The following is a 25,534-nucleotide window of genomic DNA, read 5'->3' as shown; positions in this document are numbered from 1 at the left end:
GAAACGTCTAAAGACAAGCTGTGGAGGGAGGAAAGCGAACATACTGTGTGCTTTGTGTACAAAGATCCAACGGGGAAAAAACTGGTTGAATCAATGTTGTTTCCATGTCATTTCAACAAAACAATTTAATGTGATGACGTTGAATCAAGGTGGAAAACTGATTGGATTTGAAAAAAGTAATCAACGTAAGGGAATGTAGTCTTTTTTTCACCTAACTTTAACCTAAATCAAATGGCATAGTGAAATGTTTTGTTGATTTCACGTTGAATTCAGGTAAATTGTCAATCAAATGTAAATGAAAACTAGACGTGGAACTGACATCTGTGCCCAGTGGGATAGCTCACCAGTGGCTGTAAAAAAGGTTATAAGTGATACTGTATTTTGTTAACATGATAATACGGTAACTTCTGTATGAGATGAACAGTGCATTCGGAAAGTATTCAGACCCCTTCCATTTTCCACATTTTGTTACATTACAGCCTTATTCTAAAATGGCTTTTTTTTTTTTATCCCTCATCAATCTACACACAATACCCCATAATGACAAAGCGAAAATAGGTTTTTTGAAATGTTGGCAAATTATTAAAAATTAAAAACAGAAATACCTTATTTAAATAAGTATTCAGACCCTTTGCTTTGAGACTCGAAATTGAGCTCAGGTGCATCCTGTTTCCATTGATCCTCCTTGAGATGTTTCTACAACTTGATTGGAGTCCACCTGTGGTAAATTCAATTGATTGCACATGATTTGGAAAGACACACACGTCTACAGTGGGGGAAAAAGGTATTTAGTCAGCCACCAATTGTTCTCCCACTTAAAAAGATGAGAGAGGCCTGTAATTTTCATCATAGGTACACGTCAACTATGACAGACAAAATGAGACATTATTTTCCAGACAATCACATTGTAGGATTTTTAATGAATTTATTTGCAAATTATGGTGGAAAATAAGTATTTGGTCGATAAAAAAAGTTTCTCAATACTTTGTTATATACCCTTTGTTGGCAATGACACAGGTCAAACGTTTTCTGTATGTCTTCACAAGGTTTTCACACACTGTTGCTGGTATTTTGGCCCATTCCTCCATGCAGATCTCCTCTAGAGCAGTGATGTTTTGGGGCTGTCGCTGGGCAACACAGACTTTCAACTCCCTCCAAAGATTTTCTATGGGGTTGAGATCTGGAGACTGGCTAGGCCACTCCAGGACCTTGAAATGCTTCTTACGAAGCCACTCCTTCGTTGCCCGGGCGGTGTGTTTGGGATCATTGTCATGCTGAAAGACCCAGCTACGTTTCATCTTCAATGCCCTTGCTGATGGAAGGAGTTTTTCACTCAAAATCTCACGATACATGGCCCCATTCATTCTTTCCTTTACACGGATCAGTCGTCCTGGTCCCTTTGCAGAAAAACAGCCCCAAAGCATGATGTTTCCACCCCATGCTTCACAGTAGGTATGGTGTTCTTTGGATGCAACTCAGCAATCTTTGTCCTCCAAACACGACAAGTTGAGTTTTTACCAAAAAGTTATATTTTGGTTTCATCTGACCATATGACATTCTCCCAATCCTCTTCTGGATCATCCAAATGCACTCTAGCAAACTTCAGACGGGCCTGGACATGTACTGGCTTAAGCAGGGGGACACGTCTGGCACTGCAGGATTTGAGTCCCTGGCGGCGTAGTGTGTTACTGATGGTAGGCTTTGTTACTTTGGTCCCAGCTCTCTGCAGGTCATTCACTAGGTCCCCCCGTGTGGTTCTGGGATTTTTGCTCACAGTTCTTGTGATCATTTTGACCCCACGGGGTGAGATCTTGCATGGAGCCCCAGATCGAGGGAGATTATCAGTGGTCTTGTATGGTCTTGTATATCTTCCATTTCCTAATAATTGCTCCCACAGTTGATTTCTTCAAACCAAGCTGCTTACCTATTGCAGATTCAGTCTTCCCAGCCTGGTGCAGGTCTACAATTTTGTTTCTGGTGTCCTTTGACAGCTCTTTGGTCTTGGCCATAGTAGAGTTTGGAGTGTGACTGTTTGAGGTTGTGGACAGGTGTCTTTTATACTGATAACAAGTTCAAACAGGTGCCATTAATACAGGTAACGAGTGGAGGACAGAGGAGCCTCTTAAAGAAGAAGTTACAGGTCTGTGAGAGCCAGAAATCTTGCTTGTTTGTAGGTGACCAAATACTTATTTTCCACCATAATTTGCAAATAAATTCATAAAAATTCCTACAATGTGATTTTCTGGAAAAAATATTCTAATTTTGTCTGTCATAGTTGACGTGTACCTATGATGAAAATTACAGGCCTCTCTCATCTTTTTAAGTGGGAGAACTTGCACAATTGGTGGCTGACTAAATACTTTTTTCCCCCACTGTATATAAGGTCCCACAGTTGACAGTGCATGTCAGAGCAAATAACAAGCCATGAGGTCGAAGGAATTGTCCATAGAGCTCAGAGACAGGATTGATCTGGGGAAGGGTACCAACACATTTCTGCAGCATTGAAGGTCCCCAAGAACACAGTGGCCTCCATCATTCTTAAATGGAAGAGGTTTGGAACCACCAAGACTCTTCCTGAGCAATCGGGGGAGAAGGGTCTTGGTCAAAGAGGTGACCAAGAAGCCGATGGTCACTCTGACAGAGCTCCAGAGTTCCTCTGTGGAGATGGGAGAACCTTCCAGAAGAACAACTATCTCTGCAGCACTCCACCAATCAGGCCTTTTTTGGTAGTGTGGCCAGACGGAAGCCACTCCTCAGTAAAAGGCACATGACATCCCGCTTGGAGTTTGCCAAAAGGCACCTAAAGGACTCTCAGACGATGAGAAACAAGATTCTCTGGTCTGATAAAACCAAGATTGAACTCTTTGGCCTGAATGTCAAGAGTCATGTCTGGAGGAAACCTGGCACCATCACTACGGTGAACCATGGTGGTGGCAGCATCATGCTGTGGGGTCTTTCAGCGGCAGGGACTGGGAGACTAGTCAGGAAATCTCAGGGACTAGAGGTATGTTCAATAACTTCATCTCTAGAGAGACCTGAAAATAGCTGTGCAGCGACGCTCCCCATACAACCTGACAGAGCTTGAGAGGATCTGCAGAAAAGAATGGGAGAAACTCCCCAAATACAAGTGTGCCAAGCATGTAGCGTCATACCCAAGAAGACTCAAGGCTGTAATTTCTGCCAAAGGTGCTTCAAAAAAGTATTGAGTAAAGAGTCTGAATACCCTTTACTCAATAGAATAGAATAAGGCTGTAACGTAACAAAATTTGGAAAAAGTCAAGGGGTCTGAATACTTTCAGAATGGACTGTACGTCTGTATGTATGAGTCATATATTACATTATATGACCTAGTCAATTACCAAGAGGTAGATGGCTTTATGATACTGTACTAAAGATTACTGATTACTGTAATACATCTTTAAGATTACTGCTTACTGTAATACATCTTTAAGATTACTGTATTAAAGATGTGGCGCTTGTTACAATCACAGAATGCCAAGATGAATATGAAAATAAGATAGCAGTGGAATGAATGGTTTCATGTTGTTCCTTTCATTTCCTATGTAAGGATGTGCACAGCAGATGTTGTGAGATTCCGAAGACACATGTGGGCGCCAACTGCAAGGGAACAGAAAGATCTGGAGGGCAGAATACTGAATAGAAACTAGATTCCCTCGTCACGAACGATGATACACTATCTGACACATAATAATGTACACTACTACACATAACCATAACATTGACTCTCTCTCTTTGGTGAATCAATTATTTCAATGTTGTTAGGTTGTCAAGTTACCCTTGTAAAGATGATACAGTATATTATAGTAATCAGTGGAACCTTACTGTGAAGGGAACCTATATTCTGTGACATGCATACCTATACGATTGTCCTTCTTTTATAATTTATTTAGCAAGGTAAACAATGACTGTCATCAATCCCTCAGTGAATGTAAGTGGTGCTACTGAGGAGGGATCAAACCCCTGTCTGACAGTGGAGACTGCTGAGGGGAGGACGGCTCATAATAATGGCTGGAATGGAGTCAATGGAGTGGTATCAACCACATGGAAACCATGTTTTTTATGTGTTTTGATACCACTCCATTGACTCCATTCCGGCCGTTATTATGAGCCGTCCTCCCCTCAGCAGCCTCCACTGTGGTCTACTGTATGATTGAACCTCTTATGATTCTGGTCTACAGGGGAACACAGCACAGGCTTACAGCGTCCAGTGTGCTAGCTAGCTCACCCACAATATCCCGTCGACTTGACTCTCTAAGACTGCCATCCTTCTGCAAACATCAATGACTCGCACACTTCCCTTTTCATTCAGTGGAACAAATGCTGCTGCAGTCACTAATCCTCTATTCTACCAGGCTCTAACTGCGCCAGTGACTGCAGTTCGTTCGCCTGATATCCAATAAAATAGAGACAATGCCATCAAACAAAACACTTGTTTTGGCGGGTAAAAATGGGTAGATTCACTTTTGATGCATAGGTTAATTACTGTGGCTTTGGGCAAAACACATCTCAGAGAAAGAAAAACATGATGTAGCCCCCTTCCTAAAAATAGACACAAATATCTACATTAGCACTGAAGCAATGTATTTTACACACATTCTAAGTGGTCATGTACAGTCGTGGTCAAAAGTTTTGAGAATGACACAAACACTAATTTTCACAAAGTCTGCTGCCTCAGTTTTGATGATGGCAATTTGCATATACTCCAGAATGTCATGAAGAGTGATCCGATGAAATTCAATTAATTGCAAGGTCCCTCTTTCCCATGATAATGAACTTAATCCGGAAAACACCTTGTCCGGAGAAGACAAGGTGAGCGCTACCATCAGTCCTGTGTCATGCCAACAGTAAAGCATCCTGAGACCATTCATGTGTGGGGTTGCTTCTCAGCCAAGGGAGTGGGCTCACTCACATTTTTTCCTAAGAACACAGCCATGAATAAGGAATGGTACCAACACATCCTCCGAGAGCAACTTCTCCCAACCATCCAAGAACAGTTTGGTGACGACCAATGCCTTTTCCAGCATGATGGAGCACCTTGCCATATAAGGCAAAAGTGATAACTAAGTGGCTCGGGGAACAAAACATTGACATTTTGGGTCCATGGCCAGGAAACTCCCCAGACCTTAATCCCATTGAGAACTTGTGGTCGATGCTCAATAGGCAAGTGGACAAACAAAAACTCACGAATTCTGACAAACTCCAAGCATTGATTATGCAAGAATGGGCTGCCATCAGTCAGGATGTGGCCCAGAAGTTAATTGACAGCATGCCAGGGCGGATTGCAGAGGTCTTGAAAAAGAAGGGTCAACACTGCAAATATTGACACTTTGCATAAACTTAATGTAATTGTCAATAAAATCCTTTGACACTTATGGAATGCTTGTAATTATACTTCAGTATACCATAGTAACATCTGACAAAAATATCTCATAACACTGAATCAGCAAACTTTGTGAAGACCAATACTTGTGTCATTCTCAAAAAGTTTGACCACGACTGTACTATCTCCATTGGAACGTAGCCTTAGCTCTGAGAACATACTTGTTTAGCTTAGTATGCTAAAGGCTGTCGTTTAGCTTAGCAGACTAAATTATGTTTCTAGCTTAGCGTGCTAAAATACGTTATTTAGCTTAGCATGCTAACAGCTGTTGTTTTGTGTCTCCTTTCCTCTGCTAGTCTTCCCCGGCCTCCCAGTAGGATCTATTCTTCCCCGTTGGAGACAAGCTCCACTCCACACAGCCAGTAGCCATGGCTGAAGACTTGGACATGCGCAATGAGCTGTCGGATATGCAGCAACGCGCCGACCAGCTTGGAGATGAGGTGAGCAACACAAACCCAACCCATGCTACACATCTTCGACAGATTTATAGACACATGAGAGACACTCAAGCCTTCAGAGAGTACACCGAAAATCATCCAGAAATAGGCATATGCAACAACTACACATAAAACAAATCTGAAAAGATGAGCTTGGAATAAAAACGTGTATGCTTTAGCTGTAGAATTGATGATATACTCATTCCTCACTCTCCTCTTGACATAAAATCCACAGATCCAGTCAAATACATCTTCCACCTAAAATGGCTGACCATGGGTTTTTTTCCGAATATACATTACAGTATTACACATTGCCGTAGGATAGTCCACTAGATGACCTCATCCTGGCTGCAGCAGCCAGCTCCTATAGAAGAGGGTAACGTGCTGTTGGCCCCATCGGCTGCTCGATGCCAGGGTCTGTATGTCAGGGGGAGGGAGGGTCCACCTGCATCCAGTCTTACATAATGGTGAAGTGTGTGTTAGTTTGTGTGTGTGTGCATGTGTGCATGTGTGCGTGTGTGTGTGTGTGTGTGTGTGTGTGTGTGTGTGTGCGCGTGTGTGTGTGTGTGTGTGTGTGTGTGTGTGTGTGTGTGTGTGTGTGTGTGTGTGTATGTGTGTTGCCAGCAGCCTCAGCACTGGCCCGCAGCAGCCTAGCTCACATTCCTCCCGCCTCTCCGATGACTCACACTCTCACAGCTGAACAGAATATTAAACACACACACATGCAAACACAACTGGGACATAAAATGGTGGTTCCAATCACAGTTTCCTCTCTCTCTGTGTTGAATCACATAGCTAATGCTAAATAATATCTCACCTTGAGACATTTTTTTACACAATGGCCATCTTGAAGCTGTATCTCTGAGATTCACAGTAGAGTGTTGGTCACTTGGTTTCTGATGGGGAGTGGGGGGCAGAAGAGGAGAGGAGAGGCTGACTTTAAACATTACAGCGTTGAGGCTCAGCCTGTGAGCCCGGGCGGTGTCTCCCTCCTCTCCCCACCCCCTCCCCCACCCCTTGGGGCTCAGCAGTGTAGTGAGCTGCCTCACAGAGCCGATCCGAGCTGCAGCCATGCAAGAGGGATGAGATATCACAGCTCCTACAACAACCCCACAGCCCCAGTACAGCCAGCGCCCCACAGCCACATGCTTAATGCTCTCTATTGGAGAATGCTGCTATCGCCTGCTAGTTCGCTAGCTGGCCAACAATAGGAGAGGTTGAAAAGGGGGTTGGGAAATTGATCCCAAGTGTAGAGTTTATGCAGTTATTATTTTAAGACCGGGTTTATAACACTTTGAATGATACTGATAATTAGAAGCACTGTATTTTAATCTTATTTAAATAAAAATAAATTTACAATAAAAGTTAAATAATGCTTCCTAACATTGAAATGTATTGTTTGCACAGTATTGTCATGATTGTCCATAATTGTTTTTTGTGCCTCTAAAGAAACATATCTTATAACTGACTCCCTGTAGCTACATCAGAGTTCTATGATTTCCATGATGGTCATTGCAACAATTCAACCTACTGATACACAACATTAAAGGTCCAATGCAGCCATTTTTATCTCAATATCAAATCATTTCTGGGTAACAATTAAGTACCTTACTGTGATTGTTTTAAATTAAAACGGTCAAAAAGAAACAAAAATAGCTTCTTAGCAAAGAGCAATTTCTCAAGCAAGACTGAAAACTAGCTGTTATTGGCAGAGAGGTTTGGAACTCTATTTCTTATTGGTCTATTAACTAATTTACCACTTGGTGATGTCACCAGACAGGCCAAAACTCCATCCCACCAAAACAGGCTGACATTTCAGGCAGTCTTTTCAAACAGCTCTTACACTAAAAGGGCATTATGATCATTTTCACAATTTCACAGTATTATTCCAACATCATAGTGTGGAAATATATCAAAGACAGGAACATCATGTTTTTCAATGCACTTAATATAATATGTAAGAAATTACAGATAATCGATTAGTTTAGCAAATTAATGTAATGTCGATTGTAGTATAATTTTGATTGTATTGGTAATTGATTCCAGTCCCAATTCCAGGCAATTCTATTTCACAAACAAACATGGGGAGGGCTATCTACAGTAGACCATATGGTGAAAATGTATGCACTCACTAACTGTAAGTCGCTCTGGATAAGAGCGTCTGCTAAATGACTAAAATGTAATGTAAATGTATCTACAGTAGACCATATGGTTCTATCTACAGTAGACCATATGGTTCTATCTACAGTAGACCATATGGTTCTATCTACAGTAGACCATATAGTGCTATCTACAGTAGACCATATGGTGCTATCTACAGTAGACCATATGGTGCTATCTACAGTAGACCATATGGTGCTATCTAAACCTACATCTATACCTCCACTCATATCTGTCATGTCTTCTGATGCTTTCCAATTGTAACGTTTCTTCTCCTTTCCGTCCACAGTCGCTGGAGAGCACTCGTCGTATGCTACAGCTGGTGGAAGAGGTAAGAGAACGACACCACTCATACTTATAGTGATCACAACGCCAAGCCAGAATAAAACGGCAAGCCATTATAGCTCTCAGTGTACTGTACAGTAGTTGCCTCAGAACAGTGCGTGGTATTGACATGGGTAAGACATACACTGTGTGTTCTTGCATGTACAGAACCAGGATCTGCCTGGCACAGCAAATTCACTGGAGCACATTTAATTTGGAGAGTGTTACATTTATAACTTTTACAGTGCACGTATGAGTCCCACTAATACAATGTTAAAATAACACTGTTGAGAGTGTTGAAATGTTATCTTGGTAAGAAGAGTGGAGATGAGAGAGCGATCAGAAGAGAGATAGAGCCAGAGAGAGAGAGAGAGATCAGAAGAGAGCGAGAGAGCGAGAGAGCGAGAGAGAGAGATCAGAAGAGAAAGAGAGAGAGAGATAGGGAGAGAGAGAACAGAGAACAGATAACAGAGAACAGAGAACAGAGAGAGAACAGGTCTCTGATGACAGCCTTGTGCTACATATCTCAAGGTCATATTGATCGTCAGTTCATATATCTCACCGAACAGCACAGCACCTCCCTGTCATCACCGGAGGGAGAGAGGGAGAGAGAGAGAGAGAGGGAGAGAGAGAGAGAGAGAGAGAGAGAGAGAGAGAGAGAGAGAGAGAGAGAGAGAGAGAGAGAGAGAGAGGGAGAGAGAGGTAGAGGGGAGGGAGAGAGAGGGAGAGAGAGGGAGAGAGAGAGAGAGGGAGAAGGGAGGGAGAGAGAGAGGGAGAGAGGGAGAGGGAGAGAGAGGGTGTGGGGAGGGAGAGGGGAGGGAGAGAGAGAGAGGGGGAGAGGGAGAGAGAGAGAAAGGGAGAGAGAGGGAGAGGGAGAGGGGAGGGAGAGAGAGAGAGAGGGGGGAGAGAGAGGGAGAGGGGAGGGAGAGGGGAGGGAGAGAGAGAGGGAGAGAGAGGGAGATAGAGGGAGAGGGGAGGGAGAGAGAGAGAGAGAGGGAGTGGGAGAGGGAGAGAGATGGAGAGGGGAGGGAGAAAGAGATTGGAGAGGGAGCGAGGAAGAGAGGGGAGGGAGAGAGATAGGGAGAGAGAGAGGGGGAGGGAGAGAGAGGGAGAGGGGAGGGAGAGTGAGAGGGAGAGAGGGAGGGAAAGAAGGAAAACGGCACCTCGGACGTGACAAACAGACGAGTGTTGGTGAAGATAGAGGGAGGGGCTGTCTGACAAAAGAGAAAATTGAGGATAATGGAGAGAGGGAACGAGAGAGGAAGAGAGGGACACATTAGTTAGACTGTAATGATTAATGAGATGATTATGCGTTATAATTGTTTAGGGGAGGCAGGGGAGGTAGGGGAGGTAGGGGAGGCAGGGGAGGCAGGGGAGGTAGGGGAGGCAGGGGAGGCAGGGGAGGCAGGGGAGGTAGGGGAGACAGGGGAGGCAGGGGAGGTAGGGGAGACAGGGGAGGTAGGGGAGGTAGGCTGTCTTACTTCTGCTGCCTATCTCCATGCTCCACACCAGGTGACATGTTTATTAGTCAGGCAGGAACTGTCAAACAGCAGAAAGAAAAAGTCTCCATGATATCAGGATGGTTTTGTTTTGTTAGCCACATTGCACACTGGCCAGAGGTCCATACTGTATCTGTATCTAAAGCCAATCGATTACTAATATGTTTAGTGTTGGCTAACCTAAAATAGCATGTGTAAAAAGATGCCTGAACAGAGTCCCCACACCCGTTCTTCAGGGGAAACGGAAGTTAGGTTGAAAATACTGTATCCCTGAAAACCGGAAACATCTGCTTCCTACTGACCCCGCGGAGAGTGGTGTTAGCTGGCTATTCATGTAGTTTCAGAACCCCAAGGTCTCCAAGTGCACTTTAATCCACTGATGTGATTGGTGAAAGGCCAACAAAGATCTGGAAATGATCGTGCACAGATATCGAATAGCGGTCCATAGGCTACTGTAAAAACAAAAGGATTGTGCCTGCATCGTAAATACACGTAAAGCCTGATTTAGTCATTATTATCAGATTTCAATCTGATGTAAAGCTTTTTTTATCAATCGTCTTTGTATGTCAGCTATTTACAATGTGTCATGCAAAACAAAGGGTTAATGTTCCCTGGCCTTTAACCTCTGAACCTGATCAATACGACCCCACTTCCTCACACAGGAGGGTAGCAGGCGACCCCATACATGTTCCCTCAACATGTATATTATTAAACATAAACACCTATAACATAAAAAACCAAAGCGCTAACCGTTACAGTAATGTCAAAGACTCACAGGTTGGCAAATCCAGCCTAAAATTACACCAGAAACTGTTAGAATATGCAAATGTTCTCAGGCTGTTGCGATTCGGACAATGTTACTGTTTCTTGAGAGATTTTAAGTTGAGCAAATTGCAAGACCTTGGTCTAACTTTGTCTAAAGCTTGAGGTGGGGTTTTATTCTGTTTTCCAATCATGTTGCCTTGCACTCTAATCTGTAATATATATGGCGTCCATATCCTCCCTTACTGATCTTACCTCTCTTTCTCTTTCTCTTTCATTCCTTCCATTCATCCCTTCCTTCTTCACCTCTCTTCGCTGTGGTTATTGGGGAGTAGAGTAAAGATGCTGGTATCAGGACCTTGGTTATGCTGGACGAGCAAGGAGGTAAGTGTTGGATGTCTTCTAGAAGGGAAACCCAATGGGACTTCGTTCCCAGCCTTGCATCTGATGTTTTGATATGAATAACTTAACAGTGCATGTTTTGAAGTAGTTAGCTAGAATGACAGATTCTACCGTATATATTTCAACTTCAGTTATTTTCAAGTGCTTTGTACATTGAAATAGACAGATATATGGATGAAGGTACAAAAAAACCTCATATGGTTATCTTTTAGACGCTTATGTAAAGAAACAAATAGAGATATTCTTGATGGTTTAATTGTTTCCTGTGGACTTACTCATATCCATTACATGACAGTTCCTAACTAAAAGGTTTTCTCCAACTCCCCCTTTGAAACAATGATTTTCATCTATTTTAATTTCTTCCCCAATGCATGCTTTATTATGATTTCCACTGCAGGTCAACAATTTGTTTGAAACCTGACGGAGAAACTAACAACTCTTTTTGTTCCGTTTTCTAACTTATGGTTTTGTTTGCTAACTGCCTCTTCTTGGTGAGCTAACAGATTTTCTTTGGTTCGCTAACTTCATTACCTTGGTTTCACTAACTTATATTATTTGTTTTTGCTAACATATTTTCTTTGGGTTTGTTAACAGTTTTTCATTCGCTTCGCTAACAGCTTTTCTTTGGTTTTCTAACTGTGTTCATACCCCAAAGACAACAAGGATACCTCGAACATTCAAATGCAAAGATTATTGGGCCATTCTCAGGCCAAACACCCAAACAACCACCCTATGTTTACTACATTTAAGTCTCCATTATATTTCTGTGCCAAAAGTTGAATTAGAGATGCCCACTTATCCATAATTTGGGTGACTTCTCCCTGTCATGGATGCTTGTCCCTAAAAGGCTACCAACCGAACAGTAGGCCAACGTGTCAAAGGTGTAGTGATAAAACCAGTTCTGTCTCAGAGTGGGGGAAGTAAACAAACGATCGATTTAACGACAAAATTCACTCTCATTCTCCCATGGATTTACACACTAACAATTTAACACCCTTTTGTATCATTCCTGGTTAAATGCAGTTTGTGAATGCACTGTATTACGGCATGTCATGAAAGGAAGTAGCCACACAGACACAAACAGTACAAGTCAACATGTTTAACACATACTGGACTGCACTAAAGGATTACTATGTTATCCATATTCCTTAAAGTCTTGTTACTCTATAAAGCAGACAAAAAATACAGACATGATTTACACCTGATAGTGACCAATAACTAATGTTATATAGAGAAACTAATAACAGGGCCTAAACCCTGGTTCAGTTGAACCTTCCCACTGGGCACAGACGTCAATTCAACGTCTATTCCACGTTGGTTCAACGTAATTTCATTGAAATGTCGTGGAAACAACGTTGATTCAACCAGTGTGTGCGTAGTGGGTTATTGGCATTACCACTGGTTTGCTGTGCTTGGATTGACTAGAGAACATAATTGTCCTGCCGGAAGGCATTAGCCTCAATCTAGCCTTCTGATTGGCCGGTTCGACTGCAGTGATCAGTTCCTCTTGGGGAAAGCTCCCGACTGAGGACCTTAATTACACACTCACTGTAATCTGCTCATTCCTTTATAATCCCTCTATATCTTTATCATCCCGCTATATCTTTATCATCCCACTATATCTTTATCATCCCTCCATATCTTTATCATCCCTCCATATCTTTATCATCCCTCTTTATCATCCCTCCATATCTTTATCATCCCTCTTTATCATCCCTCCATATCTTTATCATCCCTCCATATCTTTATCATCCCTCCATATCTTTATCATCCCTCTTTATCATCCCTCCATATCTTTATCATCCCTCCATATCTTTATCATCCCTCTTGATCATCCCTCCATATCTTTATCATCCCTCTTTATCATCCCTCCATATCTTTATCATCCCTCTTTATCATCCCTCTTTATCATCCCTCCACATCTTTATCATCCCTCCATATCTTTATCATACCTCTTTATCATCCCTCCATATCTTTATCATCCCTCTTTATCATCCCTCTTTATCATCCCTCCATATCTTTATCATCCCTCCATATCTTTATCATCCCTCTTTATCATCCCTCCATATCTTTATCATCCCTCTTTATCATCCCTCCATATCTTTATCATCCCTCCATATCTTTATCATCCCTCTATCCACTTATCTCTCCCCTTCTGCAATCCATCCATCCAGGGTTGCAGTTTTTCATCATAATTTTGATCTGGATGCAGCACTACAGAGTGGTCGCTAGCTGGCACAGCCACAAAGTCATTACATCTGATTTTAAACATAAACATAAACATAACCCTAACCTTAACCCTAACCTTAACCACACTGCTAACCATAATGCCTAACCCTAACCTTAAATTAAGACCAAAAAGCACCAAAAAATCGTGTATTTTTACAATATAGCCAATTTTGACTTTGCAGCTGGCCCATCTAGCGGAAATCGCTTAGTTCTGCCTCAAGGACAAGTCTCATGACAATAAACGTCCACCTGCTCCAGGGTTGCCTCCACATACCGCCCATTTGGACGGCTTGCTGGTTGCTGAGGTGGCTGTAAGCCTGGCTAGCTGCCCTCTGATGGTATCGTAGTCGAGAAGCCTGAGGCTGATGCAGTGCACAAGGCTTGAATTAATCACAAAATTAAATAACAAAGAAAGCTGGAAGGAAAATATATGGCAGGGTAATGTTCCACTAGCAAATACATTGATTATTTCCATTTTACGTTCTTATTCTTCGCTGTTTAAGTAATGGTCACATGACTAAGTTGTCGCTACAATACATGAGTATAAAAGAATGCCAGGGATTTTACAAAGGTGGATAGTGTCAACAGGCTTTGCCTTGACTGTATTCCTGACGTACTCTACTCTACCTTCCAACCTCATCTCACTACAACACATACTGCATGTAATTCCTACGCAGTCTCCTAAACTACAACCCCGGAGTTGTCCATCCACCCACCTGGGGGTCACCCCTCCCACACCAATTTGATTTAAATTAAATTGAAATTAAATTAATGAGTAGAAAAATCCTCATAGACAATATCGTCAATTTTCCATTCATTATGAACTTTCTGCTGAATTGACAATGGAATTTACCCCAACCCTGCCTCACACCACACCACGCCACATCAATAGCACCCACCCAGCTACCTTCACCATGTCTATGTCTTTCCCCACAGACCACACTGCCCGTGAACGGCATACAGTATTTCCTAGGGGAAGGATACTGTAGGATAGAATCGGTAGAATTTCAGATTTTCCCTAAGTTTCCATGAAGCTACAACCATGGTGAACCATTGTGAAGGGTGATATCTTTAGATTTTCCATTTCTTTCCTAGCCAATGATTAATAAACCACTAATATGTGATTAACATAATCTCCAACACTAAAAGGCTTCTGTAAAATGAAATTAAAAAGTAATCTATGGAAACTGAATGTGTCAGTCTTGACTTTAATCAGTACCCAGTACTCTCTGAAGATCCACCTCATATTAAACCATCGTACTGATGCATGCTCTCAATAGAAACTCACACACAGCTCAATGCTCCTCCTGACTCATATCTTTCTGTCAAATAGTCAATACAATTCATTCCACTGCTGTCATCCCTTTGTCCTGACCAGAACAACTGGATCGTGTTGAAGATGGCATGAACCATATTAACCAAGACATGAAGGAGGCCGAGAAAAGTTTAAAAGATTTAGGGAACTGCTGTGGCCTTTTCATATGTCCCTGTAACAAGTAGGTACTGACCCAACGAGCCCAAAGGTTCTTCACTATGTGTTGGCGTCCAGTTTTTTTTTCTTTCGTCACAGTGAGTGTCTGAATCTGTTGTCTTCTCTGCTTTGTCTTCTCTCCTCCTTTCTCTCCTCCTTCCTTTCTTTCTTTCTTTTTTCCTTTTCTTCTCACGTGCTTCGTTCTGTGGGGGATAAATTACTTGTGTTTAATCAGAGCAAATGGAGCGCATCGAGGAGGGAATGGACCAAATCAATAAGGACATGAAGGATGCAGAAAAGAATTTGAACGATCTAGGAGCATTCTGTGGTCTTTGCTCCTGTCCATGTAACAAGTAGGTGCTGCCTGCCTGCCTGCCTGCCTGCCATTAAAACCAGGGTAGAAGTGGCATCATAGTGGTCAGTAGTGCGCTAGTCTGCTCCAGCTCTAAACAGACTGACTCCTTCCCTCTAACCTCTAACCACTGACCTCTTACCTCCACGCTCAATGGCTCAGCCTGAACCAAGGAGGCCATGATGGCATAAGACAGGCTCACACACACACACATACACACAAGACATGCTGTCACGCACACATGCTGTACACACATACACACACACACACAGTGACTGACAGGAGCCTCAGGTCCTCATGGGCCTCGCTCTAGTGATCCTCCGGGCAGGCCTCCAAACATATCCCAGAATCCTTTGCGACATCCGCAGACTCGGCTCGGGAGCTCCCCACAGGCCCATCTGTCACAGCCAACACTCAACCAGGGTGTCAGAACAGTGCATGGAGGTTGTTAACAACAATGCACTGTTAGCTTATACAGCATGTAGAGTATATCTGAGTTCCCCTCAATAGCATAATAGCCAAGCTGAATAGTGCCCACAAATGTCCAAAAACTTGCTGTCCCTAACAAGTAATGCTAGACAGGACAGACTCTCTATGACCCCTGAACACACCCAACCACCAAAGGTCTTGACTCCTATCCATCCGCAAACCAAACTCTCCTCCACTCAGACCAAACGCTGCTCCATTCAGACCAGGTCAAAACTCATTAGCAGGGGCTTCTCCAAGCACCATATTTCTAAGTGCCCTTCTCCAATCACCTTTCTCCGAGTACCCTTCTCGTCCATGCAAACTTCTCGTTTGCAAGCTTACATAAGAGTCTGAGTCTATGGAACAGCACCATTCTCCTCTTGCCAGACTATCAAAGCCACTATAGTTACTGTTACTTTCATAGCCACTGTAAGATTCCAAGACTGCTTAACATTTTCCTCATCTGCATGTAAATACCACACCATCAGACACCTTAAACAAGCTGAGATCTGTAGAGTAGATCAGTAGCAGCATGGCATGCATGAGCCATTTTCTCTCTCTCTCTCTCTCTCTCTCTCTCTCTCTCTCTCTCTCTCTCTCTCTCGCTCTCTCTCTCTCTCTCTCTCTCTCTCTCTCTCTCTCTCTCTCTCTCTCTCTCTCTCTGCTCTCTCTCTCTCTCTCTCTCGCTCTCTCTCGCTCTCTCGCTCTCTCGCTCTCTCTCTCTCTCTCTCTCTCTCTCTCTCTCTCTCTCTCTCTCTCTCTCTCTCTCTCTCTCTCTCTCTCTCTCTCTCTCTCTCTCTCTCTCTCTCTCTCTCTCACTCTCTCTCTCTTTATATATTTCTCTATCTCTTTCACCCAACCCAATAATGACTACTGACTGGAATGACAGAAAGAGCATGTCCCTTGAATGCCATGCATGCTGATAATGCACTCATAGTAATGGTACACATGATGAAATAATGATGCTGATGATGTTCATGATGAACTCCTGTTATTTGTCATATAATTGTAGTCCGGGGCCTCAGATTCATTTACCACTATTATGGAAGCCACTGGAAGAATGAGTATAAGTGATAATCAGTGATGATGATCATTATAATAAACATAAAATAATATTTATTTTGAAGCACTTCATAGAGAAAAATTCAAGTGTTTGTATAGGAAGAGATTGACACTAACAGGTTACAGATTGTTGGTAAAACAAAATGACTGTTGTAAAAATGACTGGATACCACACCACAACACAATGATGTCTCCTACACGGCACTGTGGTAACCAGGTCAGCCAGATCAGATATAGGCAAGATACCCTGCGGTGATATGAGGTTGACTGAAACCCAGGGCTACATTCTAGTTCTCTAGATCTATACTGGAGACAAAATCTTAATCCGTTGGATTTAACCTCTATTGTAGGTCTCTTTTTTCTTATTCCTCATCCAATCAAATGGAACTGAGTTTCTTCACCAGTAGGACTATTGAGATGTAATATTTGATCAGCCTGTGGATCAAAAGCATTGACCCTGATGAGGGTCTGTCTGCATTTTATCAGCCTGTGGATCAAAAGCATTGACCCTGATGAGGGTCTGTCTGTATTTGATCAGCCTGTGGATCAAAAGCATTGACCCTGATGAGGGTCTGTCTACATGTCTGATTTGCATCATTCCAAATAGATCCAGTTGTACTGTAGGATATACAGTATGTGTTACCCAAACAGATTCACTCCCATCAGGGACTCGGGAGTTTATAACCCAAAACACATTTTTACCTCATAAAACGAGAAAGATATAGCGATAGAGAAAGTTGCAAATGGCACATTGAAAGGATTGGATAACCTAACTGTAGCCTATACAACACAAATTGTATAACATCATTGAGATGGGTGAATGTAGGAGGAGAAGAGGAGAGTTAGCCAGGCAGTATGTTTACCACAGTGGTCTGTCAGCGCTGTCAGAGAGCCAAGCGAATCATCGCCCCGGTCCATTTCTATAAATACTAGCTCAGTGGGAGGGGCTTATAATCAGCCATCTTCTATATCCTCTGACAAAACAAGAAATGTCTACCGTCCCCGCACACCAAGGTTACAGAAAGGCATTTCATCAACTAAGCCATTTGGTTACTTAGACTGAGGACAGACAGACATGGTTTTAGGGAAAGAAATGCAATTAAATGAAAAGAAAAACACAGGTAAATATAAAAATGAAAGCTCAGGGTTCTCTCATGCTCCATGTTGAATGTTATGAAGCAGGGAACATTTTAAATAATTGCCTACAAGATACAGTAGAACATACATTTCACACGGACAGACCTTTTGTGATGATTGTTACGATCTTGACTACTGCTGAGTACTAATAGATTCATTAAAAGGAGCCTGAAGTATAGACACACCCAGGGCCTCCTTAGCCGCTTGTCATGTTTAGATCTCGGTCAGACAGAGTACATAGAAAATCTAGATACAGCTATTTAATTAGTCTTCAGTTCATCTTGTTTACCCTGCAGTATTGGTTAGATCCACTGCTATATACTTCTAATAATGTATTTATATATTTATAAACGCATTTCTCGCTCTCGAGGCGCTAAAAGGTATTGCATTAATAATATTTACCCCCTGAATCAAAATCAAATCAAATCAAATTTCATTTGTCACATGCGCCGAATACAACAGGTGTAGACCTTACCGTGAAATGCTTACTAACAAGCCCTTAACCAACAATGCAGTTTTAAGAAAAATAAGAGTTAAGAAAATATTTACTAAATAAACTAAAGTTTAAAAAAAAGATATAAAAAAAAAGAAGAGCAACAATAAAATGACAACAACGAGGCTATATACAGACGGTACCGGTACCGTCCCAAAGATCTCATCTTCTGACTGAGCCGGATAACTTTTACTGATCAACCTTAAGTCTATCTGGTTTCCTTCATTACTAGATAGATTTACAACCTGAACAAGACACTTGATGTTGAAAAATAAGCATACTCTCAGTAGGGTAGCACATTCTTTAATGTCCCTCCAGTTTGTTTTCTTTTGCAGTTCTTCACACCTGTCCCCAACGATGTGGCAGTCCAGTCCAGTCCTGTTTCTCAGTGTTGTCTGTCTGCCAAAGCCTTGTGTCTCTGTTGTCTGTCACGTACAGTCACACTGAGGCATGCTATTCCCAAAAGTGGTGGATGTGTGTAGGGAATAGGATGCCATTTCAGATGCAACCTAGGAGATACCATTGTGAGGGGGGAGGCGGGGAGGACATTTCAATATGAAGGAATGCTTTGGGGTGGGTGGGGGAGGGTGTGGGTAATCCCAACTGTTGTTTACAAAATGCATGTAAATACTAAGGTCACATTTTTTCAGCTGGGAAAAGGTATGTGTCTCAGCATGCTAAACATGCCTGAATACAGTATGTAATATACCTAGGAGATATAACATTGCATCACACTAATGATAATAAAACTAGAGAATGAAGGAATGACCAAACCCATGCCTGCTCTCTCTGCTTTGCTTGGTTAGTCTCTAGTCTTCGACCTGTTTCTCATATTTCTATGTGACGGATCGATGCATGATGCTACAGTTAAACCTGATAAATGATATCTAGCAGTGGTTAAGCCTCACCCTCCTCTTCCTCGGTCCACCCCAGGATGAAGAGTGGAGGCAGCAAGGCTTGGGGGAACAACCAGGATGGAGTAGTGGCTAGCCAGCCTGCCCGCGTGGTGGACGAACGTGAACAGATGGCCATCAGTGGAGGATTCATCCGCAGGTGAGGAGGGTTAGGGTTGGGGTGGGGGGGTGTGTGGAGGAACCGGGTGGATTGGTTGTTGATGTAGGGACCAGGGATATCCAGTTATATAGAGTTGGGGGAGCTGTAGGGACCAGGGATATCCAGTTATATAGAGTTGGGGGAGCTGTAGGGACCAGGGATATCCAGTTATATAGAGTTGGGGGAGCTGTAGGGACCAGGGATATCCAGTTATATAGAGTTGGGGGAGCTGTAGGGACCAGGGATTTCCAGTTATATAGAGTTGGGGGGGCTGTAGGGACCAGGGATTTCCAGTTATATAGAGTTGGGGGAGCTGTAGGGACCAGGGATTTCCAGTTATATAGAGTTGGGGGGGCTGTAGGGACCAGGGATTTCCAGTTATATAGAGTTGGGGTGCGCTGTAGGGAAATGACAGTTTGATGGGAGGCAGAATATCTGCATGTGTGGAGATAGGGAGAGGGGGTAAAGACATAGAGGTGGGGGTCACGAACAATGTCCACATGCAGCTTTAAAGGTGTGTGTAAGGAGGATAGGGGTCGGGAGCAGTAGTTACCATCTGCTGGTATGAAGGGGGTAGAGTAGAGGGTTTTGTTGAGGGTAAACAGGGTGTTGTTTAGCCAGCTGTTTGGGCAGGAGGCTGAGGTCCCCAAAGCAGGAGAAATCAAAGGTGAAATATGTAGAGGATAGGATGGGACGCTACCTTTATGAACTCTATTATTAACCCAATATGTGGTGTGTGTGTGTGTGTGTGTGTGTGTGTGTCAGCCTAAATTCAGTTCTTTAACCAGGTGTGTGTTTCTTCCACAGGGTAACAGATGATGCCAGGGAAAATGAGATGGATGAGAACCTGGAGCAGGTGGGAGGCATCATCGGCAATCTGCGTCACATGGCTCTGGATATGGGCAACGAGATCGACACCCAGAATCGCCAGATCGACAGGATCATGGAGAAGGTACTGCTGGCTGCCTCTATTAATCATCTATTGATCCTCTATTGGTCCTCTGTTGGTCCTCTATTGATCCTCTATTAATCATCTATTGATCCTCTATTGGTCCTCTATTGGTCCTCTATTGATCCTCTATTGGTCCTCTATTGGTCCTCTATTAATCCTCTATTGGTCCTCTATTGGTCCTCTATTGGTCCTCTATTAATCCTCTATTGATCCTCTATTGGTCCTCTATTGGTCCTCTATTAATCCTCTATTGGTCCTCTATTGGTCCTCTATTGGTCCTCTATTGGCCCTCTATTGGTCCTCTATTGGTCCTCTATTAATCCTCTATTGATCCTCTATTGATCCTCTATTGATCCTCTATTGGCCCTCTAATTAATCCTCTATTAATCCTCTATTGGTCCTCTATTAATCCTCTATTGGTCCTCTATTGGTCCTCTATTGGTCCTCTATTAATCCTCTATTGGTCCTCTATTGGTCCTCTATTGGCCCTCTATTGGTCCTCTATTGGTCCTCTATTGGTCCTCTATTAATCCTCTATTGATCCTCTATTGGTCCTCTATTGGTCCTCTATTGGCCCTCTAATTAATCCTCTATTAATCCTCTATTGGCCCTCTATTAATCCTCTATTGGTCCTCTATTGGTCCTCTATTAATCCTCTATTGGTCATCTATTGGTCCTCTATTGGTCCTCTATTGGCCCTCTATTGGTCGTCTATTGGTCCTCTATTGATCCTCAATTGGTCCTCTATTGGCCCTCTATTGGCCATCTGTTGGTCCTCTATTGGTCCTCTATTGGTCCTCTATTGGTCCTCTATTGGCCCTCTATTGGCCCTCTATTGGTCCTCTATTGGTCCTCTATTAATCCTCTATTGGCCCTCTATTGGCCATCTGTTGGTCCTCTATTGGTCCTCTAATAGTCCTCTATTGGTCCTCTATTGGCCCTCTATTGGTCCTCTATTGGTCCTCTATTGGTCCTCTATTGGCCCTCTATTGGTCCTCTATTAGTCCTCTATTGGTCCTCTATTAATCCTCTATTGGTCCTCTATTGGTCCTCTATTGGTCCTCTATTGGCCCTCTATTGGTCCTCTATTAGTCCTCTATTGGTCCTCTATTAATCCTCTATTGGTCCTCTATTGGTCCTCTATTGGTCCTCTATTGGTCCTCTAATTAATCCTCTATTGGGCTCTATTGGTCCTCTATTGGTCCTCTATTGGTCCTCTATTAATCCTCTATTGGCCCTCTATTGGCCCTCTATTGGCCCTCTGTTGTCTAACTGCTATTATTTAGAGTTGTTGTCCAAATAGTTTTTGCATCACATGACAACCGAGAGTCATTAGCCTCACATCTCAAAATGTTATCTGTGTATATTATATGCAAAACAGAACCACAAATAACTAATGTTCCTCTCTCTCTTGTTCACTCTCTCTCTCCCCCTTTCTTTATACAGGCTGATTCCAACAAGACCAGGATTGATGAAGCCAACCAGCGGGCAACAAAGATGCTGGGCAGTGGCTAAGCTTCCGGAGCATGTTGCTTCTCTCGCAAGCGCAGTTTGTCACAAGGCGCAAACATGCTTTTATCATGGTATTTACCTTCTAGGTTTGCACACATGCACATATCAACTCCCCCCATTGTAAATGTTGTTATGTGTATTGTCTGTCTGGCTTTTTCAATGATTGTCCTCGTAAAACAAAAGTATTTCTTATACTCCGTATCATTCTTTCCAAAGGTTGTATATAGTGCTGACTCAGTGGCTCTAGCTCACTTGTGAAGTTTTTATTCTCTTTATCAAATATAGCATATATATATATATATTATATATCATATATATATATATATATATATATATATATATATATAAAGGTACACTGCTGGATGACAAGTATAATAGGAATGCTATACAAGCTGTTTTTCCTTTTCAGTATATCAGTATCGTCTTAGTAAAACTGTGTCATTCCATCAGCTGCTGTCATGCTCCTTATTTTGATGTTGTCATGACGAATGAAGAAGAGGAAAAAAATAAGATGATAACAAACGATAGTAAATTCAAAAAGCACTTACGTACAATCACTGTCTTTGGTTCCTTTCCCTCACCGCAATTATCATGAGTTACTGTTTAGACAATGTGCAACTAGATTCGCTATAATAGGCATTGCATTCCAAGTGATGTGAATTGTGCGTTCTGCATGACAAATGGTAGATTTTAGAGTCATATACATAAACCCTGTCTTCAAAATATATCAAAACAATAACATGGCAGTAGCAAAGTTGACAAAAGCATGCTCAGTATTAGGACACAGTTGAAAGTTCCATACTCTCCTGCAAGTTTGCAATAGCGCCACTATTTCTGTCAAAATATATTTACAGACTGTGACCATCGTTGTAAAATAATGCAAAATGATCTTAACGTGAAGAGACTATGATGAAAAAATGAGGACGTGGCTGTAACCGCAAAAAATGACGTGTTTTTTTCTAAATGAATATGCAGTTCAGTGAAGATATTGAATACGTGCTGAAGGGTGGGGTACTGGTTGTGTATTGTATCATAGATTTTGGATGCTCTGAAAAAATGAACAAATTACACATTGTTTGCAATGTAAAGCAAAGACCCGTATTTCTGAGAGACCTTACTTTTATAAGACTGTATCCTGTTAGTTTAATCTCCCCGTGTGGTTTGTTATTGGTAAAATAATAATGATAACTAAATAAAATGAATATCATCATAATAATAATGTTCTGAAACAAAAAATGACATACAAAAGTTTTTTTGTTTGCTTCTGTACTTTTAGAGCTATGCACACCAAATCGCCGAGATGTTGAGTAGTTAGAATGATAAGATGAATAAAGAAATACCTTCTCTGAATGACACAATAGATTAAACTGTGAGATTGATGTCCTCAAAACGCATGTAATATTCAAACTCCCTCTGTATCCTGTCAGTTTGTGAAGTCGTGGAACATTTTGTAGCTAGCTGAATTGATTAAAAGTAATAAACCCTATTCTCTGTGCTCTGTGTTGATTGGTCTTTATTTATCTTGTCAATCAATGGTTTGTCTCCATAGAAACACACCCGCTAATATATGTCTGTCTTTATCTGTTAGTCAGATTCACCAGGCCAAAGACGTCTATGTCGTTATAACCACACTGACATACAGTATAACAGCAACATAATATAGAACTAAATGTGTATGAACATTTAAGGACTACTGTATGTATATTGAACGGTATCTGTAATGACAACATGAACAACACCCCATATACAGTAACAGGGCCTTCAGACAGTATTCATACCCCTTGACTTATTCCACATTTTGTTGTGTTACAGCCTGAATGTTTTTCTCACCCATCTGCACACAATACCTCAGAATGACAAAGTGAAAACATGTTTTTAGAAATGTTTGACAATTTATTGAAAATGAAATACAGAAATATCTAATTTACGTAAGTATTCACACCCCTTTGCTATGACACTCCAAATTGAGCTCAGGTGCATCCAATTTCCTTTGATCATCCTTGAGATGTCACTACAATTCATATGTTTGGACATGATTTAGAAAAAAACACACCTGTCTATATAAGGTCCCACACTTGACAGTGCATGTCAGAGCAGAAACTATTGAAAAAGAAAAGGAAAGCCGCACACTCTAGGAGCTCAGATGCAATAATTTAATATCCTAATAACCAACGTTTCGACAGACAAGCTGTCTTCGTCAGGGTATAGAGCAGAAACTATACCATGAAGTCCAAGAAACTGTCTGTAGATTTCTGAGATATAATTGTGATGAGGCATATATCTGGGGAATTTCTAGAGTGCTGAACGTTTCCAAGAGCAAAGTGGTCTACATCATTGGGAAATTGACAAATATGGAACTACCCAGACTCTGCCAAGAGCTAGCCGTCTGAAAAAACTGAGCAACTTGGCAAGAAGGACTTTGGTCAGGGAGGTGACCAAGAAACCAATGACCACTCTGGCAGAACTACAGAGTTCCTTGGCTGAGATGGGAGAACCTGCCAGAAGGACAAGTCTCTACATCACTTCACCAATCTGGGCTTTATGGGAGAGTGGCCAGACAGAAGCCACTCCTGAGAAAAAGGCACAAGACAGCACGCTTGGACACACACACACAAAACCAATCCATCACTATTAACATCTCTGATATAGCCCTTTTCCTTTGTGTACCACTTTTTACAGAGTTTTGTGGAGTATTTTTTATCCCAAGGAATAAAACAGTATACCTTTGAATCTGACCAAGCTGCCACAGAGACCATGATGCAGCGTCTATTCTGTAGCTTCCAGTGAGATAAATCAGGATATAGGAAACATTGGCGAAAACAAGTGCTGCTGCAATACCACGCAATAACTATACACTGTACTGTAGCTTCTCCATTATTCATTACAGAAGTACATCTAGTGAGAGAAGAGGAGAGGAGAGGAGAGGAGAGGAGAGGAGAGGAGAGGAGAGGAGAGGAGAGGAGAGGAGAGGAGAGGAGAGGAGAGGAGAGGAGAGGAGAGGAGAGGAGAGGAGAGGAGAGGAGAGGAGAGGAGAGGAGAGGAGAGGAGAGGAGAGGAGAGGAGAGGAGAGGAGAGGAGAGGAGAGGTACAGAGGTACAGAGGTACAGAGGTACAGAAATACTGATCTAGAACTGAAACTTTCCATTAATTTATGTTTGTGTTACTTTTTGGTAACATAAACATATTACATTATATCAGTGGAGGCTCCTCAGGGGAGGAAGGGGAGGACCATCCTCCTCAGTGAATTTCATACAAATAAAAATAGTGAAACATTAAAAAAGTTATCCTTTTAAGATTAAACTATACTAAATATATTCATATCACCAAATAATTGATTAAAACACACTGTTTTGCAATGAAGGCCTACAGTAGCCTGAACAGCACTCTGTAGGGTAGCACCATGGTGTAGCCAGAGGACAGCTAGCTTCCGTCCTCCTCTGGGTACATTGACTTCAATACAAAACCTAGGAGGCTCATGGTTCTCACTCCCTTCCATAGACTTACACTGTATTTATGAAAACTTCTGGAGGACGTCCTCCAACCGATCAGAGCTTTTGCAGCATGAACTGACATGTTGTCCACCCAATCAAAGGATCAGATAATTAATCTAGTACTGAAAGCATAAGCTACAGTTAGCTAGCACTGCAGTGCATGAAATGTGGTAAGTAGTTGACTCAAAGAGAGAGAAAGACAACAGTTTTCAACAAATTAATTTTTTCAAAAATGAAGGGGAAGCAAGAGAAAGAGCGAGGGAGAGAGCTATATTTAGTCTTTTTTTTTCACTTTCACTTACTTAGCTTGCAAATGCAGCTGGCTAGTT

The 25,534-nt window shown here is 42.2% G+C and overlaps 1 protein-coding gene across 1 annotated transcript in view; it reads left to right on the top strand.

The window, feature by feature from the left end:
* The window catches only part of LOC121548623 (synaptosomal-associated protein 25-A), a 34,922-nt gene extending 11,713 nt beyond the window's left edge, over positions 1-23,209 (top strand). The window contains exons 2-8 of the mRNA XM_041860139.2: positions 5,698-5,841; positions 8,288-8,329; positions 10,919-10,967; positions 14,921-15,038; positions 19,131-19,250; positions 20,058-20,202; positions 21,649-23,209. Coding sequence (XP_041716073.1) covers positions 5,770-5,841; positions 8,288-8,329; positions 10,919-10,967; positions 14,921-15,038; positions 19,131-19,250; positions 20,058-20,202; positions 21,649-21,717 — 615 coding nt within the window. The 5' untranslated portion in view covers positions 5,698-5,769 and the 3' untranslated portion in view covers positions 21,718-23,209. The remainder of the gene's footprint in view (positions 1-5,697; positions 5,842-8,287; positions 8,330-10,918; positions 10,968-14,920; positions 15,039-19,130; positions 19,251-20,057; positions 20,203-21,648) is intronic.
* The last annotated feature ends 2,325 nt before the right edge of the window (positions 23,210-25,534 follow it).

Source organism: Coregonus clupeaformis, chromosome 33 (assembly GCF_020615455.1).
Source record: "Coregonus clupeaformis isolate EN_2021a chromosome 33, ASM2061545v1, whole genome shotgun sequence".
NCBI lineage: Eukaryota > Metazoa > Chordata > Actinopteri > Salmoniformes > Salmonidae > Coregonus > Coregonus clupeaformis.
This window is presented reverse-complemented; position numbering and strand designations above follow the sequence as displayed.